Source organism: Ptychodera flava, unplaced genomic scaffold (genome assembly GCF_041260155.1).
Source record: "Ptychodera flava strain L36383 unplaced genomic scaffold, AS_Pfla_20210202 Scaffold_72__1_contigs__length_606033_pilon, whole genome shotgun sequence".
Classification (NCBI taxonomy): domain Eukaryota; kingdom Metazoa; phylum Hemichordata; class Enteropneusta; family Ptychoderidae; genus Ptychodera; species Ptychodera flava.
This window is the reverse complement of record NW_027248394.1, coordinates 576,999-594,976: the sequence shown is the minus strand read 5'-3', so window position 1 is coordinate 594,976 and position 17,978 is coordinate 576,999. Positions and strand designations below refer to the sequence as shown.

The following is a 17,978-nucleotide window of genomic DNA, read 5'->3' as shown; positions in this document are numbered from 1 at the left end:
TGAAAATCAGAACTGATGATGTATAGCAGTGCTTTCCACAGATTGGAAAATCAGGGAGAGGTGATCAATTTACATAACAATAGTATAATTTACATAACCATTAATGGTTGTGGAAAATATATTCTTTCGTTTAGTTATTAACATATGAATAGTTTGCTAAAAAAAGAGTGGCCCATCCTTCACAATGCCCTTGTTTAGAACCTGGTATAATAATGATCAGCATTTGTGCAACATGATCTGTCCAGTTAGCTAGCTAGCAGGGTCGGTCAGTCAGTCTGGAACACTTTACTTTGCAGTACAGCGACATTCATAGCTTTAATTCCTCTGCAGTCACATCAGCTCACCGTGTCAAATTTGGTCTAATTTCAATTTTTTGAGGATTATAACCCTGTATGGACTTAGTTTGATAGGTATATGGTAGATGCAATATGTCACCACCAATATGGTCCAACCTGTGCCATAAAATGACGTCAATGCAAAGTTGCTATGGCAATGCCTCTGCTATCCTGATGAAATAGCTCTCACCGGATTTTTTTGTTTTTTCCATCATGTACCGGTAAATTAATTAATTCTTGAAAACCAACACTACTCATTAATCCACTGGTTCTCATCAAATTCTAGGAAATATGACGCAAGCACAGTCACTGGATTTCCAGTAAACATGATAAAAAGTATTTTATCACTCCAGGATGTTTTTCTTACAACTGCAACATGACAGCCATTCGTGTGAACTACAATGAAAATACCTAAAAAATTTCAGTTTTGTCCCTCTTTATCTGTTTGTTATATTTGCCAGAATTCAACCGCAAGCAACATGGGTGAAAATATGCTAGTGAAATCAACAGTTTTGTCCCATAGCAATAACTGACAACACATCCATTGCATTCATTTTACATCCAGATAATTGAAGCCTCCAGTCCGATATGTGGTGTAGAACACATCACAAGATAAATTGATATTTCAGAAAACAACTAAACAGATTGCTCTGAACAATTTCTAAACCATTTAACACAGACACAACCAACATCACTTGTGACCTTTGACCTTTGGGTCAGATTCGTTCCTTTTGGACTGCCTGACAATTTCAACATTTCTAGAACAAACTTGATAATGAAAAATGACTAATAGTGACTTAGTTGCAAGTGTGAATGATTTTAAGATGTGCCAACAGTTTACATAGCTCCATATTCCAGAAATACAGAGATTTTTCTAGAGATACAGTGATTGATAGCTTGGATGAATTTAATTTTGGAGTTTAGAGTCAATGGTAAGACCTGAAATTTGAAATAGATTCAGAATTTGAGAAAGGTTTTGAATTAGAAGGCACATGTATTTACATCTTCATTTATTTACATGCATACCAAATACCCTGGTAATATTTTAAACAAAAAAACTCAAACTTGTTTTGGTATTTCGTCATTCAACTCCTTCCAGCTTATTGTACAGGTACAGACACATTTATTGAATAATTTTTACCATATGGCTCACTCTCAGTGTGCAAGCTTTAGATATTTCTGTCATAGTGAATGAATAGCACTCATATGGTATTTTCCATCTGTCCTTCCATGATAAAACAACTGCCACTGATAAAATGATAAACAATGACAGATGTAGCTCACAGCGTGTTTCTAATGTTCCAAGTTTTATGAAGATGCAAATGTTTTAAAATCTGATACATTGTAAGATAGTGCCCCTGTTAGGGAACTTTGTCTCTGGTTTTGATTTCAACCATCAGGGTCAGAAGTGTCCTATAGTATGGCTGTATAATAATAGAAATGAACTTGAACTTCATGCATGACAAGCATTTCTTTGTGTTATTGTGACAATGGAGTGAAATTAGAGTGGCTTTTGAGCTGACACACCTTGATTGGAGCTATTGTCGTTGTTAGGTCGTTAAATCTGTTAAAGGTAGTGTGTGTCTGGTAAGTAAAATACTTGAAATTCTGCTCAAATTTTCCTCAATAATACTTCCAACCAATCTCTTTCTAAATCAAGAAAAAAACAGGGATCAAAATGCAAAGTTTGGTACTACGGTATAAAAGAATTTGCCCAATATTTCGGCATTTCAAATTCAAAATGACTGCTGTCCCTGTGTTAACTCTAAAATAAAATTTTTGATTTTCAAAAAACTGAGATTGTGAAAATCTGTCTCTCTGCAAGAGTTTAGATGAGCCCCCACAAGTAGTACTACTAGTAGATAAGAAAAGTTTCGAAAAAATTGACTACAATTTGTAGGATGGAAAACTGATCTACCGGTAACATGCTGATTCAGTGACAAAACAGTACATAACACAAATGTCATGCTATGATTGTTATGCCCAATCAAATGAGATCATGAAATAAATTTATTTCAATACTTCTTTTAATATGAAAATTATGAGCATTTAGCCTTATAAAAATGTTCAAAATTCAATATTTTGATGTCTTGATAATGTTAATGACCTTCTATTAAGCTGACTCAACATTTACAAAACAATAACAAGGTTATTGAGAAGGCCAAGAGTTCACTGCTGTATCAAATCCAAATAGATTATCCTTAATGCGTAGCTATCAGTGGACAAGGTTGCATTTTATCATCAATATGGCTGTTGTTAATAGTGACTGGCTAATGTCAGTGAATTAACTACTGCTTGTTTGTGACACAATGAGGTTCATTCTGGGTGGAAATCAAAGTTTTCAGCTTTCTTTGTCTTCAACTCAACATGTACACTTCACATAAACATGAATATGCTATGGTCATATGCACAGCAGTACCAGCATATTGATTAGAATGATATTGTTTTGATTTGAACTGCCAAATGGAGACATATGAACTGATCGGTTTAAGGCGTTTGGGGCTATGGGATCATTTACATATCACCATTAACCCATTGAGTTGCATACATGCAACTGTACGCCACATTGTCTGGTCTTTATAATGGAATTTGCTATGAAATGGCTACTTTCATTCAATCAATCAATCAATCACCAAAATACTTTATTACACCAAATCCTATCAAACAAATATTTTCAAAGCTATCCAATGGTATGAAACTCAGTTGATGGGATTGGTTTTTGGATTTCTTCTGAAACATTAAAAATTTGTGGATATGTCTGTCAACGTTGTCGTAGACAAACAAATTCTATGAGTAGTCTGGTCTTCTGTTCTGTTGTCTGCATTTGACAATACACACACCGGTACACATTTGGTCAAGTCAAACACTAATTTGGCATTTCAACATGGTGTGAGAGTATGACAAGAAACTACTTGTACCGTATATATCCTACAAACAGACATTTTTGTCAGAACAAAAATCCTCAAAAAATATAAAAAGTGACAGCTACTCCAAAGAAGAGCAATAACTTTTCTTGGAGTGATATTTTGTTTGTTTCAGAAAAAGTGAAATTTAGTGCGTAGGTTTGTGTGATCAAAATTCTATGAGTCAGTCTGTGTGTAGTGATGCAACATAATTGAAAAATTCTGATGACATTTACATCACATAAAGCTGATTGGTTAGTATTATTGCCCATTCATTTGATATCAAAGTGAATTATCAATTATTAATATTTGTGGCTGACTTTAATGAAATTTAAGATGGATATTGGGGAGAACGGTAACATCTTCATTAGACTAGATAATAGAAAATTCTAAATGTAGACAGAGTGTGGTAATATGAGTCAATGGTTTGTTTGACACATCTATGAGTATCATTGTAGATACAGACCCATAGCTGATACGTGTATTATCTCTCATCTTTCCAGTCTTTATTATCAGCATTGCAGCATTTTACATCATCATCTGGCTTTTCTTTACCAGGCAATATTGTGATATTTTCCACTCTTCAGGTGCAGAAGTTTTTTTTTCAATTGAATTCTGTAATAAAGCATCCACTTACCAATGGTTCTACTCTGAACACAGTGTGTTTTACAAACTCGGTACACCTAAAATATCACGTGATGGTGACGGTACAAACAAACCCTCGTGTACAAATGGATGGAAATACACATATTTCTGCATGTGGTTTTGTTTTTTCTAGCTGTGATCAATTTGAATTCCTTGTTTAAGCTATTGGAAAGCGAGTACACTGTTATAAGGTATACACTGATAATTAGCAACTTCTTACTGCTGGTTGTTCAATAGAAACATAAAAAAGACCTAGCTAGTTCTTTCAACAGTAACAATCAATTTCTCAATCAATTTTCAAGCTAATTTTTGAGGTTTATTCCTTCAAAGAAAAAAACATTCTGCATGATTTGGATCAGATCAAAAGAAAATTTAAACTGCACTGTTAAAAACATCATGGAGTCATGTCTTTCCATTCAAATGAATATCTTGAAAATTTCCTCCATGATAAGATTTGTCACTCAGATATTACAGATTGCATTTTTGTAATTCATGTAATATTGCCCTCTTTACAATTATGTTTAGCAAAGAGAAACAGCTAATGACGAGTGTTATATATATTAATAATTTCAAATTTTATTTTAATTCAGAATCACAGGCACAACGGTGTGTGTGTACTGTCACTGGTTTTTCATATCATTGCAATACAATGCTAATTCATCCATGGATTCCAATCATATCTGGATGTGATTGTCTCACTCACTTCACAATGACCACTCAAGGTTGTCCTTTTTCACAAAGCCAATTGTCGGCTATTTCCTCTCCCCTTGTTGATTGCCTCACAAATGATTTGCAAGAATTATTTAATGTTACTGAGGTGGTTTCAAGGTGTTTGTTGTTTACACACCAAAATTAATTATATATTTTTTCATTTCTGAATCTTTCATTTTTTTCAAATTACAAAACATCCGCATCCCCTCAAATAAACGTAGAGGATGTGAATCACCATTTATTAAGTCTGGTTAGTTTTACAAATTTTTCACCCATACTCAGAGCAGATAACAGGATTGCTCCGTGAATCGGAATTTCAAATTCCTCTCTGGTGTCTGAACATTTCATCATGGCAAATTCAAAAGTGTAGTGAATGTTTCTGTTGAAAAGTGGAGTGTGGACAACATACCGTACAGAACCATCTATTGTTATTGATAATCCTGTACACTACATAATCTCTTTATTTGTGCATGTGTGAGCAATGATTTATCAATCTTTGAAACTCATCAAACAGTGTCATTTCATTTCACAGTGACGTACATGTATTTCACAGAATTTAGATCTGAAATGTTTGACAGGACTTAAACAGTGAGCCAGACTTTGGATTTAAAAATTCATGTTGTGAAAAATATTGTGCCATCAGTTTGGTATAGAGTGAACAGGCATCTGACTTATATATAATAAATGAATTGACTAAAATCAGGTGAAAATATTCCTGCAAATTATAACCTAGCATTAACAGTATCTCTGATATAAATTATGCAATGAATATGAAATATTCAGGAAAATAAAATTCTTTGAAAACTATACTAGATTATCCCTTTTTATTTTGTTGAAATTTTTGTGTTCAGTGTGTGAGAGGAATACATTCTATAAAAAGCAGTTGTGGAATAAATTATAAATGTGCATTGATTTTCAGTATTGACGTCATTGTTGCTTTAGAATTCTCTCTTCCTGCTTGGTCTCATCCATTTGGCAAGGGGTTGGTTTAGTTATGCAAGAGAGGGGTTAATTTAATTTACCAACATGAACGTTAAGAGATGTATAATTTGTTATCGTGTTGTAAATGTTGTCAAGTGAGTGTCAAAATAGTCTGTGGTACATTACTACCTGTGTCATCACAGCGCTTGTCAAAACAGATGATGGCACCTTCAACTAAAAATGGAATCTTCCATGGTTGTCATGGTTGACCACCATAATTGCATATTGATCAGCAGTGTTTCAGACATACCATTCCTTACACAGGGATTGTAAGATTTAACGTGTAAAATGTTTGTAGCAATGATTGTGTTATGCATTCAAATTTTAGAATAAATTTTGATAATTATATAGGAAATGATAGATAGCAGTCATTACATAATCCAGTTATTTTTGTAGTTGGTAAAATTGTACAAGCAGAGAATAGAATTCAAACCACATAAATTTTTAATGATGCTAAATCAGTATTGAGTTGTTATGCAATTTCTGTATCTTTCAAACTGAATTTTATTTTCTTGAAAAAAATACAGCTGTGCTCTTGCAGTAGCCTAAATTTTTCTCCAATTTCAAGACATTTACCAAAGCTTATTTAATAAATCCCACTTATCTAGATCTCCCCACCCCTCTATTTCCATAATGGTATCACCCAGCTAAGTAATGCTGTCGTTTTTGTACCCAACATGAATATATTATGAACTGAAAGGATATTGACTGGTGTCCGCCATTTCCCAGTACTTTTTCATAATTTTTTCCATGGACCGAAATAAGTATTTGTGGAGATATTGGCGGGAAGGACATGCCCTACATGTGGTCTGAAGTCTACTTAAAGCTTGGAAGCAAATTGGATCTGTTTTTCCTTTTTCTTCATCCTTTCTAAGGTAAGATAGCTACGGTGTAATTGAGGAGCCACGCAGTTCAATATTGATTATTTTTTCCACCGTGTGTCGTTTTCATGTGATCCAGTCCTGCATTGCTGGCGATGACGTGTTTTCCCAGAGGTGTAATGTGAACTGCACTGCAGAAAATACTAGAAAACATTTCAGTGTTATTTGCATTGAATTTCATCGGATTTGGATGTGAAATTTTAGCCAGTATTAGTGTTTTATTTTCAGGTAATTATCCAGTGTGGGTCCATCAATGGGGATTTTCATTCACTATTGAATAGTACAATCCTATCATGACATAGTTTTCCAATTATCATCCAAATACAGCTTTCTGATTAAATTTTGCAAATGTTGCATGGTTAAATACGGGATTGTTTATATTTCACAGTTCTTGAATACTAAATTACCATCATTTGAAAATATGAAACAATTGCAAATAAATAGTTTTTATGTATGATACTACACACTAACACAGTGACATTTTAATTTCTGTGTTAATGTTGATTAAATGCTAAAATGTTTTGCATCAATAATCGTAATCTTAAGATTTCTCAACATTGTTTCCATGACTTCTCAAATATTGAAATAATCTCCAGCTACTTTGGTTTTCAAAGCTCTGTGTATTTAAGAGACACCATTACCTCAATTGTGTCTTAGTTTATGACACTGTTTGGCATTGCTTTGTAAATATTAGGATTTGATCACATAACAATGAATGTTCATCGTCACATTGGGCAAGGAAAACAGCGTCAATTCAAGTAATATCATAGTGGTGCTTTAATAACATTATTAGGTCAACATTACTGTCCATTTGCCTTCCTGGCATGTAAGAGCTTTTAACAAAGAAACATTCCAATCAATATTTTTTCTTTTTCTTTTAAAACCAGCAGCATTTAAAAATTTTTTTTTCTCACAGATTTAGGGAGAGTAAAATAAAGATTTTTTGTCTATCATAAGTTATACATTAAATGTTGGCATTTATAATGGAGTTTTACAATCTATAATAACCATGTTGTTGTTTGAACAGTGTAAATGTATTTTGATGGGAGTGCCTTTCAGTTCTTTCAGGATCCTTCCATTGCCAGCTTGTCGTCAAATCATTCCATCATTGGAAATTGTTGGATTTAAGTTGTACCGGTAGTAGTACTGGCCAGTTTTTCATTGCAAATTCACAAATATTTTCTGGAGGATTTAAGACAACCTTTGTGATTGTTTCTCACAATGCTGATAAATATATGATAATTTATGATTGTCTCAAGGATATTATAAGTGAAAGTTGAAGTCTCCTTTTAGGATTACGTTGACAACATTAGGAAACTTTTATCTTTAAATTGACATTTTCTTAAACTTTGTTGTAGAAATGAATTTTAAAAATATGCTGTGTCAGTCACGGTTTATACAACACATTTCTTGTTACAGAAAATATTGATTGTTAGTATTTTCAAAATATTAAAAAAGAGAGTTAGAAACGCTTTTCTATAATAATGACAAGACCTTTATTTGTCTTTCCTTTCTCATACAATGGAAACTTTAACATTTGCAAACATCCTTTCAAAGCAAATAATTGTCAAACTGTTCAAAATACACGTTTCATGTTACAAATACCAGTAACATATTGCTAAAATGACCCAGATACACTGTAAATTTCAGTTGTTACAGTGGTAGGTCAGTGTGTACATTACGGCTCAAATAGTTACCTATGATGTGGTACGTCAATATTTCATGTTCATACAATATTTACCAGGTTGTATACACATGTGTCAGTCATATTTGGACATTGAGGGCAATTGTACAGCACTACTTGAATTCAGACAGTCTAGTCACATGATTGTAGATAACAAAGCTGTTAGCCATATGCTTCCCTGTTTTTTGATGAGCCAACAGGTACAACTGTCAGATTTCCATAAACTTTAAAACTGTGTAAAATGTTTCAATCACAAAAACTCGCAGTAATTCACAGCTTTATAAGTGAAGTTAAGATATTTGTTGATACATGTACTGTCATTTCATGGATCAGTGTGAATATTAAAACCAGTCCCACATTATTTTAGGTAGGGATTGCCTTGTGATTTATACTTTTGAAGAAAACATTTATGCAGCACTTTCAAGTATTGGATACATTGAAAAAAATGAATGTTCTTGAAATGAAATCCAGTAGATTGTTAATTTTTAAGTAAATGAAAAGATAAATGTCAAGTTTACATTGTTTTCAAAATGATTTAAACAAAAATTCAAACATCACAATTTTTCTTTAAAAAATCTGTTCCTTTGGCACCCAATATATTTAAACTTTCTACTATGTACATGCACATACATTTTAAAAATGAAACAGTGAGAAACTGTGCTTTATTTCATGGGACAGAAATGTGATATATAGAGTGGAATAGAATTACATTTGATCGTTTTATGGCTGGAGCAGATGTTATGAACCTCTACAGACCTCTTCCAAACCCCTCCCATGTCATCTCCTCCAATCCCCTCCATTTCATCTCCTCCAATCCCCTCCCATGTCATCTCCTCCAATCCCCTCCCATTTCACCTCTGCCAAACCCTTCCATTTCATCTCCAAATTCATCCCATTGCATCTCCTCCAAATCCCTTTCACTTCACCCCCTCCCCCCTAACCCCTCTCATTTCATGAAAATTGAACTTCTCACTTTGATATTAAAGCTTAAAACTATGAATTGATGAAGTCATCAGTATTTGAAAAAGTTCTGTGTTCATATACATGTAACTGTTGATGCCAAATGTACTGGATTATTATATACAAATGTTGTAATATATGGAAACATTCATTTACCATACCGTACTTTGAACTCAATGTGGCCAGAAGAAGTTGATTTGCTAAGAACGTTTTGATTGTGTGGAAACTTTTTGATAGGTTGATATTAATCTAAATATATAGTCACTAAATTGTTAAGATAGATTGTTCAGAGTCTGATGTAATGTACCGGTACATTGACAATCCTGAAATGAAAACTCACATTTTGAATAGTACACTCAAATTGTAGTAATTCAAACTGTGACTGGTAGCAGTTGATTTTTCTGCTTTTCGTTATGATTTTGGCAAGCTGGTCTGTCTGCAATTTTGCTGAGACTTCAGTAAGATGTTTCTAAATGGCCTCTATACCATAACAAAAATCTGAAAACAATTACTGTAATTTAGACAAATACAATTTTACAGATTGTCTGCATTGACATTCTTCATTTCACATTGCAATATTTTCACCAGTTTAGGATTTTCCTCCATTAGATTGATTGCCTCTTCAATAGTTACCCACCTACTTTCATTATCACAATCCTCTAACACATCCCTTTTTGTACACTTTCAATTATGAAGTGTAACAAGCTAATTTCCTGTGCCTAAAATACAAGTTTAGCAGAGTAGAGAGTGCTAGAAGATGTTGAGTAAAAGTCTCTGTGTTGTACATCTAGCAGAAGTTGGCAGAACAAAATCAAAATCAAATACATAGATAGTAAAAATTTTCCAGCCATGAAAAAGCCCATGGCATGTATTGAAGTTTCTCTGTTCTTGCATAGACATTAGAAGAGAGGTACCCAGTAGCTTTAAATCCAGTTTCCTTGTTGAAATGTCAAAAGTAACATTTAATATTTTACATATGACATCAGCACTCAATCTACAGGTATGTTACCATGGAAACACCCTATTTATGCCTGTGAGTCTTATAAGATTATATTGGTACACATGTTTTTTTGATAATAGCTTTTTCCAATGGTGAACCATCACAGCAGATATAAAATTTTCATCTCATATCCTGAAAGCCACACTACAAGCTAATGTTGATGCAGCCCAGATTATTTTCTGTAAATGCCTCATCAAATTGACCAGAGATGAAAGTTTGAATAATTAAGCATTTTAGGCAAGGTATACATAGTTCTTTTTGGTAAGATTTTCATACATACGTGCAATGAATGGTTTTTGATCCCCGCTACCATTTCTGTTGTCTCTTGATGAAATTTCATTGTATTCCAGCAAAGGTTTTGGATTCCCACTATCAATTCTGTTGTCTCTTTATGAAATTTCATTGATATTCCATGGAAACAATGACCAGGGAAGCATCTGAGTATAATTTACTGCTTGTGTCTGCAGCAAAAACACTGACAGTGATCTGCTTGAAAACTTGTACAAGATTTTAAACACATTCAGTTTCAAAGGTTTCCATGGATTTCTTTTCTTTGAATTTCAAATCAATTTGCAACAGGCATAATGAAGAAATTTTTAGAAATCATAAACCTTATACACTTGTAAGTCTGTCATTGTAAGACCATTGCAATCTTGACAGGTATAAGATGACATTGTATGTTTGCTAAAACCATAAATCTGGTTCCAGAAATGTTACTGGTATGTTTAGTCGTTTGAGTGCTGTAATTTCTCCCACCAAAATTTCAATGCAATATTTCATCAATTTTTCTGTATTTTTCTGTATTTTTGTGATAATTTGGACCAAACAGCACATTTTATTGGCTACAATTTTTTATCAAAATTTTGGCAAAAATCTGAAAAAAAAATTGTACTTTTTATAAAGGTGACAAAGATTGACTTTGGTGCTCCAAAGGGTTCAAGCAATTTTACCCCCATTTGCTAAGATAGGGTGCAATATTTCATAAATATCAATTTCTCAAAACCTGGAAATTTTATCACAACACATGTATAACTGAGTTCAAAGATAACTGTGCAATATTTATTTCTATTCAACTACCATACAATAATCAACGTTAGCCTCACATTGAAGTTCTTGACAAACCACAACTTATGTGATATGGTATTAAAATGATCCATTGATACAAATGATATTCTATTAACCAATTGGCTACAAGCGTCTGAGATGCTGCACATTGTTGGTGATGTTCTCTTGAAGTTGTCCAAAACAGATTCTTCTTTGCTGCATGTACATGTATGTGTTTGAGATTATACATTATGATGTGTTTCTATAATTTACTACTTTTAATCTTGTATGTACACGTAATAAAATGTTTTATGTTTCCATGTACAACGAACATCTGACAAATGAGTGTGTGACAGATTGCGAAATGCTGTGTTTGCTGATTTGAATGCAATGAGGTTAATTTATGTGATCCCACCGCAATAATGGACTGGTTCCCATGTTCATGGCTGCTACCATGGTCTATTGTTAATGATTTTGGTTTTGATAAGTCGTAAGGTTCGTTTCTCCTTCACAATTCTAAAGTTTGTGTGCAGTTTTTTAAAAACAATCCTAAGCACTCAGTGTTCTCAGTTGTACGGGGCAATGCAGGTGTAATGAATACATTTTTTTACATCACAGTTGTAAAAGCCTTTAACATGCATGTATGTTGTTCATCACTTTGTCTTATCTGGTGGATTTGATGTTTTCCATGGTGTTTTTACAAATTTCACAGGAAACTGATGATACAAATTGTACTTATGGGAATGAAATTAATTTACAATCTTAAATGATTGCAATAAAATAGCATAAATTGCATATGTGTCACCTATGGCATTTTGAGATAATTCATTGTGAAATTCTGCCAATGTGTAATGATTTATGAAATTCAGGGTCTTTTATGTCATTTGATGCATATTTAAATATAGTCAACATAAAATTTAAATCTCATATTTTGTGAAAGATAGACTCTATTATTAGTGAAATTATAATAATTAATGTACTGGTGTACAAAACTGCTGATTATTCTGGCAAATTTTTGTGTCATTTCATCTACTGAGCAACCAGTTTGGGTATGTCACTCATGGAATCTGAAAAATTTCTCATGTAATTAAACAGTAAATGTATGTCAGCTTGTAGGGCAATATGTAATCTTGTTTTGTATAAAACATGCTACTTTAAATGTCAGAAAAACTCAATTGAAATCAAAGATAATGAAGAGATCGATACATTTACCAGTATCATAACTCTTTGTCAGTGTATTCTGTCTACTTTCACAATCACTGGCGGTGTCTTCTTTCATGCACACCGACCAGGGCTATAAAATTGTGTGTCCAATGCCATCACTCCACAGTCTAACTTTATTGCTACAGATATCAAATATTTCCAATTTTTTACTCTGAGCTTTATCCAGTGCCTGCAGAATTTGTTTCAAAAACTTGCCAACCACTTAACCCAAATGTTTTAAATGAGGATTATTGCAACCAGCAAAATGGATTAATCCACTTAGTCAAATAATCACCTTCTGTCATAAAAAATTCTGTGGAATGCATTGGGAAAGTCTTTGTAAAATACAGTACTTATGAAATCTGCACTGCATAGCAGGGGCCACCCCATAGGTAGTTGTATCAATCATCTGAACCATCTAGCATGAAGTGCCAACCATTACACACACACTATCAGTTACATTGCTATCTCTAAAAGCATGGAAAACAACTCAATAATTCAATTACTTATTGCCTTGAAAACACTGCAGTTAAATTCCTCTCAGATATTAAAGGTATTTTGATAACAGGAAATATTATCTACTTATGGTGTGAAATATGCTGGTCAGAGAATTTGTTGTGCCTTTTCTGTGTACTACTTCTAGTGACATTGTCTGTCACACATATCTCTGTATGTAGCCACCAGTATAATTTCTCGCATAGAAATATGATACCATTCATTTTTTTGGACATTTTATATCACTTTATTGATGGCATTTCAATTATTTGCATCAAGAGGTTGATTGACCAGTGTCTGTAGACATGGCTGCATTATCACCGAGGTTAAATTTAAGTGGGGATACAAAGTGGTAGTTCAGACAGAGTGTATACCCTGGCAGAGTGTATACCCTGGCCTGTGATTTGCTGTCATGGTTGATTAACATGAAAATAAAACAGAACAGTGCACACAGGTTAGGCTGAAAACCAATTGTTCTCTTATCCAAAAGATATGTTGAAACTTTTAGTGAAAGGGTACAATAATATCACTTTAATTCTATAATCCCATTACATTTACAGAAAAATTTGATTTTGTTTGCCCATGCCTTGTTTTGTGTATTTAAATGTTATTTCAACCAGGTAATTTGATATACCCGGGGTATCTGCAAATATAATTTTGAATTTTCCCAAGAAACCTGTAAACTTTTCCAGTGCGCCAATGTTTACTTAAAATAACAAATTTTAATGTACTAATGGTCAGTATACCGGTACATGTAACTTGCATACTACACCCTGTTTTAAATTTATCATGGCTTGTGTAAATCTTGAAAAATTGTTGATCTAATTGGTTCAGGTCACTAAATATGTTAGTCATTCTCAAAATTTTGGTCTTTTAGTGTAACAATTTACTTTGAATTCATTCAACCAACTCTAAGTATTTATTGGAAAACTTCAACATCTAGTTTTGAATGAACAAAGCTGTAATGGTACTTCATCAGTTCTCTGACGTTACTCCATCAAACACTGTATTGATTTTGGTTACATAGAGTGTATTTGAAATTTTCTAAAGGCCTGTAATTTGTGTATCAAAGTGTAGAGATGCTGCAAACTTACTTTTTGATGAAACTATGCTATTTTTCACAATTTCCCTAAAAAGTCAGAAACACAGAGTGTTCACAAATGCTGCTGTGAAAGTAAGATAACATGTTTGCCTATTCACGACCACATTATTCTTGACTGTCATTGAAAAATTTGGCAGTTTTAACGCAAGAATCTATGCCCTGACGATTGCATTTTCCACTTATTATTGAGATTATTTTTAAGAAATGATCAACATGTCACTACTACTAAGTCAAAATAGAGAAACATCACAAGTGATCGCATCTGATATTTGACAAAAAAATATAATATACAGTTAACGAAAGTGTGTCAGCTGATAATATTTGATGTGTTACAACATCAAAATGTCAAAAGTTATGCTTGACATATTCATTCAATTTCCCAACAATTGACATTTACCTGAGCCAGGGTTATGAACTATTTGACGTCATGGTACACTCGTCAAATATCTCAGTCACCCAAGGAATGTAAGAGTATTTATTTTACAATGTGGTGCTGAAATATTCACATCTTACTTGAACCAGGATTCTGCTCAATAAGAACATTATCAAAATGAAAGCAATATTAGTAGATTCTGATCTACTACAAATTTGACTAAATTCATTAAATCTCCTCTAAATGATAATTTTGTTGTGCTTTTTTCTGTAACATCATCTCTTTGAATCATGATAAGTCACATGTTATGACATGGCCCCTTCTCCCCCCCCCCCCCCCCCCCCCCCCAATCATCTACTGTACTTGCTGTTTAACCAATCAAGAATGTCACACAGTGTTCTCCTCAGGAATTTCTGATAGCATAGTGGCTAATTTCATAACACTATAATTGATTGTGAATTTAATGAATGTCTATTGTAATAAAGAACAATGGCTTTAATTGCTTTGGGGAGAACACTGTCGTAGCAGTTTTTGGTACTGAAGGTAGGGAGAAATTCTATATAAACAGATGTGTAACATATTCATATTCTGTACAGTCATTATTTGGTCAAACCAAATTCTCCTATATCAGTGGGAGTTTACAGAAACATGACACTTCATTGTGCAAAAGAAATTACTGTTTCTGTTACAATCTCTCATAATAAGAGTAAGTCCCATTATTTCTTTGTTGTGATTAGACTATTCGATATCTGAAAACAAATATTGCACTTAGAATATTCAATTAGCTATCGACATTCCTGTGTACACTGCAAAATTTCACATAGTGCATCTTATCTGTAAAAAATGTATGTTATTAATTTTAACTCTGTAACCAGCGGAATTTGATCAGAATTAAAACATTTCAATGTGTTGTTCAAATCATTCAACAGAGAATGATGAAATGAAATACTGAGTGATCACTGAGTATTAACAGTTGGTTTATTCTGTTGATAGTCAGTGTGAATGCACAGCTTAATGAGGTTTGCATTGTGTTTGATGGTTTTGATGAATAACTAACTCTGAATCATGAATGGGGCCCATTTACTTGCAGGGGTTATTTACAAAGCATTCTCATTATTCCAGTATGCAGGTCTGTTACTGTACAAATTTTGTGTTGGATTTAAACGTGATTTGTAGGTCATGATGTGGCTTTTCAAATTTTGTACAACAAGGGAAGTTCCTGGTCTAAAAATACGAATTCTAATAAGAATCTTTTGCCTGTTTTGATCAGTGTAACTTTATAATAGGAAATTTTGCTTGTACTCGATTGTACCGCACATGCTGTTGTGAATGCAAAATTTCAGATATTGGTCATCATAAATGTCCAAATGTGCTTAGAAAACTACCAGGTAGATGTATGAATATTATATTAGCTGTTCATTTGAAGTAGGAATCAATATTGTTAAAGTTCAGTGAGATGATGTTGTGCAGTAATTGAAATTCAGCGTTTATCTCACAGATCAATCTCACCTGAGACCAACACTGTCTGAACAGATAAGCTGTTTTCTATTTTAAGTCTGGAGATACCTTAATGGCTACATCTTGTTTCAAGTCTGCAGAGCATCTTTTATGAGTCACATTTAATGGAACAATTTTTATGTGGTGTTGTGTGTAGCACACAGGACCAAAGGTGAAAGGTCAAGTGAACATGGAAACGGGTGAAAGGTCAAATGGATATAGGAACATTGGTGAAAGGTCAAGTGAAAAAGAACCAGGGCGAAAAGTCAAATGAATACAGATGCCAAGATGCGTGTATTTTTATTGACGACCTCAAATTTTTGAATGAGATTATGCAATTACAAAGGACCAATATTCTTCAGGATTTAATTATCTCAATTTTACAATTAACATGTCGTCTTAAATAAATTGAGGAATATCTTTCACTTCAGTTGAAATTTATGTTTGAAGCGATCTGTAGCTTTTTATGTATTCTCTCTGAATTTTCAAAGAGAGATTGTTGTTCATCATGACCTCTAACCTTTGGATATTTTATATGAATGCAACATGTGCATTCCATATCTGCAAATATTTGACAAATAATAAAAATACTTATTTGTGTTTTTGATGAATGCAAGAGTACATACGGTATGTGTATGATAAATTCCAGACTTATTTACACAGTGAATGGTGAATTAATACTATGTATGTTTGTAATGGCTGACAGGAAGAGGATTTACTGCCTGTACCAGTGGGAATTACATAGTGTGAATTTTTAGCACTCAAAGCTAGTTTTAATCTACATGTGTGGTTTTAGGCCATTTAGTAATTGGTTGATACATGTAGAATCTGAAATGTTGGAAATCTGGTAATTAAAGGGCCAATAGCTATTACTTTTGATGATTTCTTTTCACAATATTTGTTTTCAAAATCAACTGCATTTCCTCTTCAACTCATCAAAGCATGTTGAGATAGACAGTTTCAGCTTGTCAACTCAATCTGTACATGTGTTGGCAAGTGAATTCTGGTCAAGACAACAAAGTATTTGAATATCAACATGCGATTCTTCTATGATTCGTCACATTCCTTCTGTCTATCTCAATGGAGTTAAATTAGTATTTGTCACAAAGAAGACACATTTGGGTTTTGTTCTCAACGATCACTTTCGTGATGATGACGATATCGAGCGACAGATGAGATGCTTTTATATATCAGCTAATATGCTTATGAGAAAATTTTCTCGATGTACCTTTGAAGTCAAGAGTGTTCTTTTCAAAACATATTGTTATCAATTGTATGGCGGTCCAATTTGGATGAAATATTCTGTTAATATTATGAGGAAATTGAAAGTTGCTTATAATAATGCTGCTCGTCTTTTATGGGTTATGATAAACGTAGTAGTGCAAGCTCTATGTTTATATCTAACAGAATCAATAACTTTGATGCCTTGCTAAGAAGGCAGATTTATGGTTTAAATCAAAGACTTCAGAGAAGCAGTAATGATATTTTACGATGTGTGTATGACTCATTATATTTAAACTCTGAAATGATAAAGTTATGGAATAAGCTTCTTTTTGTATAACTTAACCAAGCTGTGTATATTTATCACCAGATTTTCTTTTGTTGTTATATGGACAATGAGTCCGAAATAAAGTTTATAATATAATAATAAAAAAAAAAAAATAACAGTGCATGACACATATACTGATATATTGGTAGAAGCCATATTGATAAGTTGAATAGTTGATTTTTCAACATACTTTGGAGATCAGAACAAGAACTTGCAATAGAAATACAAACCTAAAGAAGCAAAAAATTATCCACAATTACAGCTACTGGTCCTTCAGTTGGACAGTTGCTTCCAACTTGTACATACCCATCTATGTAAACATTTCAGTCATCTTGGAGTGCTATGTAACCAACGAGATTGCTAACTGAGAACATTGTTTTCTGTTTTCATTACAGGTCACAACTTTTTTTCATTTCTTGAATTCAAATGCCTGTCATTATGGCTGAGAATTACATTTTCAGAAAGTTACTTGAAGCTGCTACAGGAGCTGCAGGCACAGGTGGCGATGATGCAGTCACAGAGGGAGCAGACACGACAGGTACAACAGCCATTTCATGATCTTCCCAGTATCTGCATGCTTTCTGCTGTAGCTATTACTTGTCATATTTCATATCA

General features: G+C 33.3%; 1 protein-coding gene across 7 annotated transcripts in view; it reads left to right on the top strand.

Moving 5' to 3' along the window:
* Nucleotides 1–17,978, top strand: part of LOC139128830 (synaptotagmin-1-like) — a 42,667-nt gene that overhangs the window by 8,631 nt on the left and 16,058 nt on the right. For 3 of the 7 annotated variants that reach the window (XM_070694539.1, XM_070694536.1, XM_070694538.1), the window contains one exon: nt 17,759–17,901. In XM_070694539.1, the coding sequence (XP_070550640.1) occupies nt 17,790–17,901 (112 nt within the window). In that variant the 5' untranslated portion in view covers nt 17,759–17,789. Of the gene's footprint in view, nt 1–6,245; nt 6,451–17,758; nt 17,902–17,978 lie in introns of those variants that run through there. The other 4 variants (XM_070694541.1, XM_070694540.1, XM_070694543.1 and 1 more) reach the window with 4 other exon arrangements.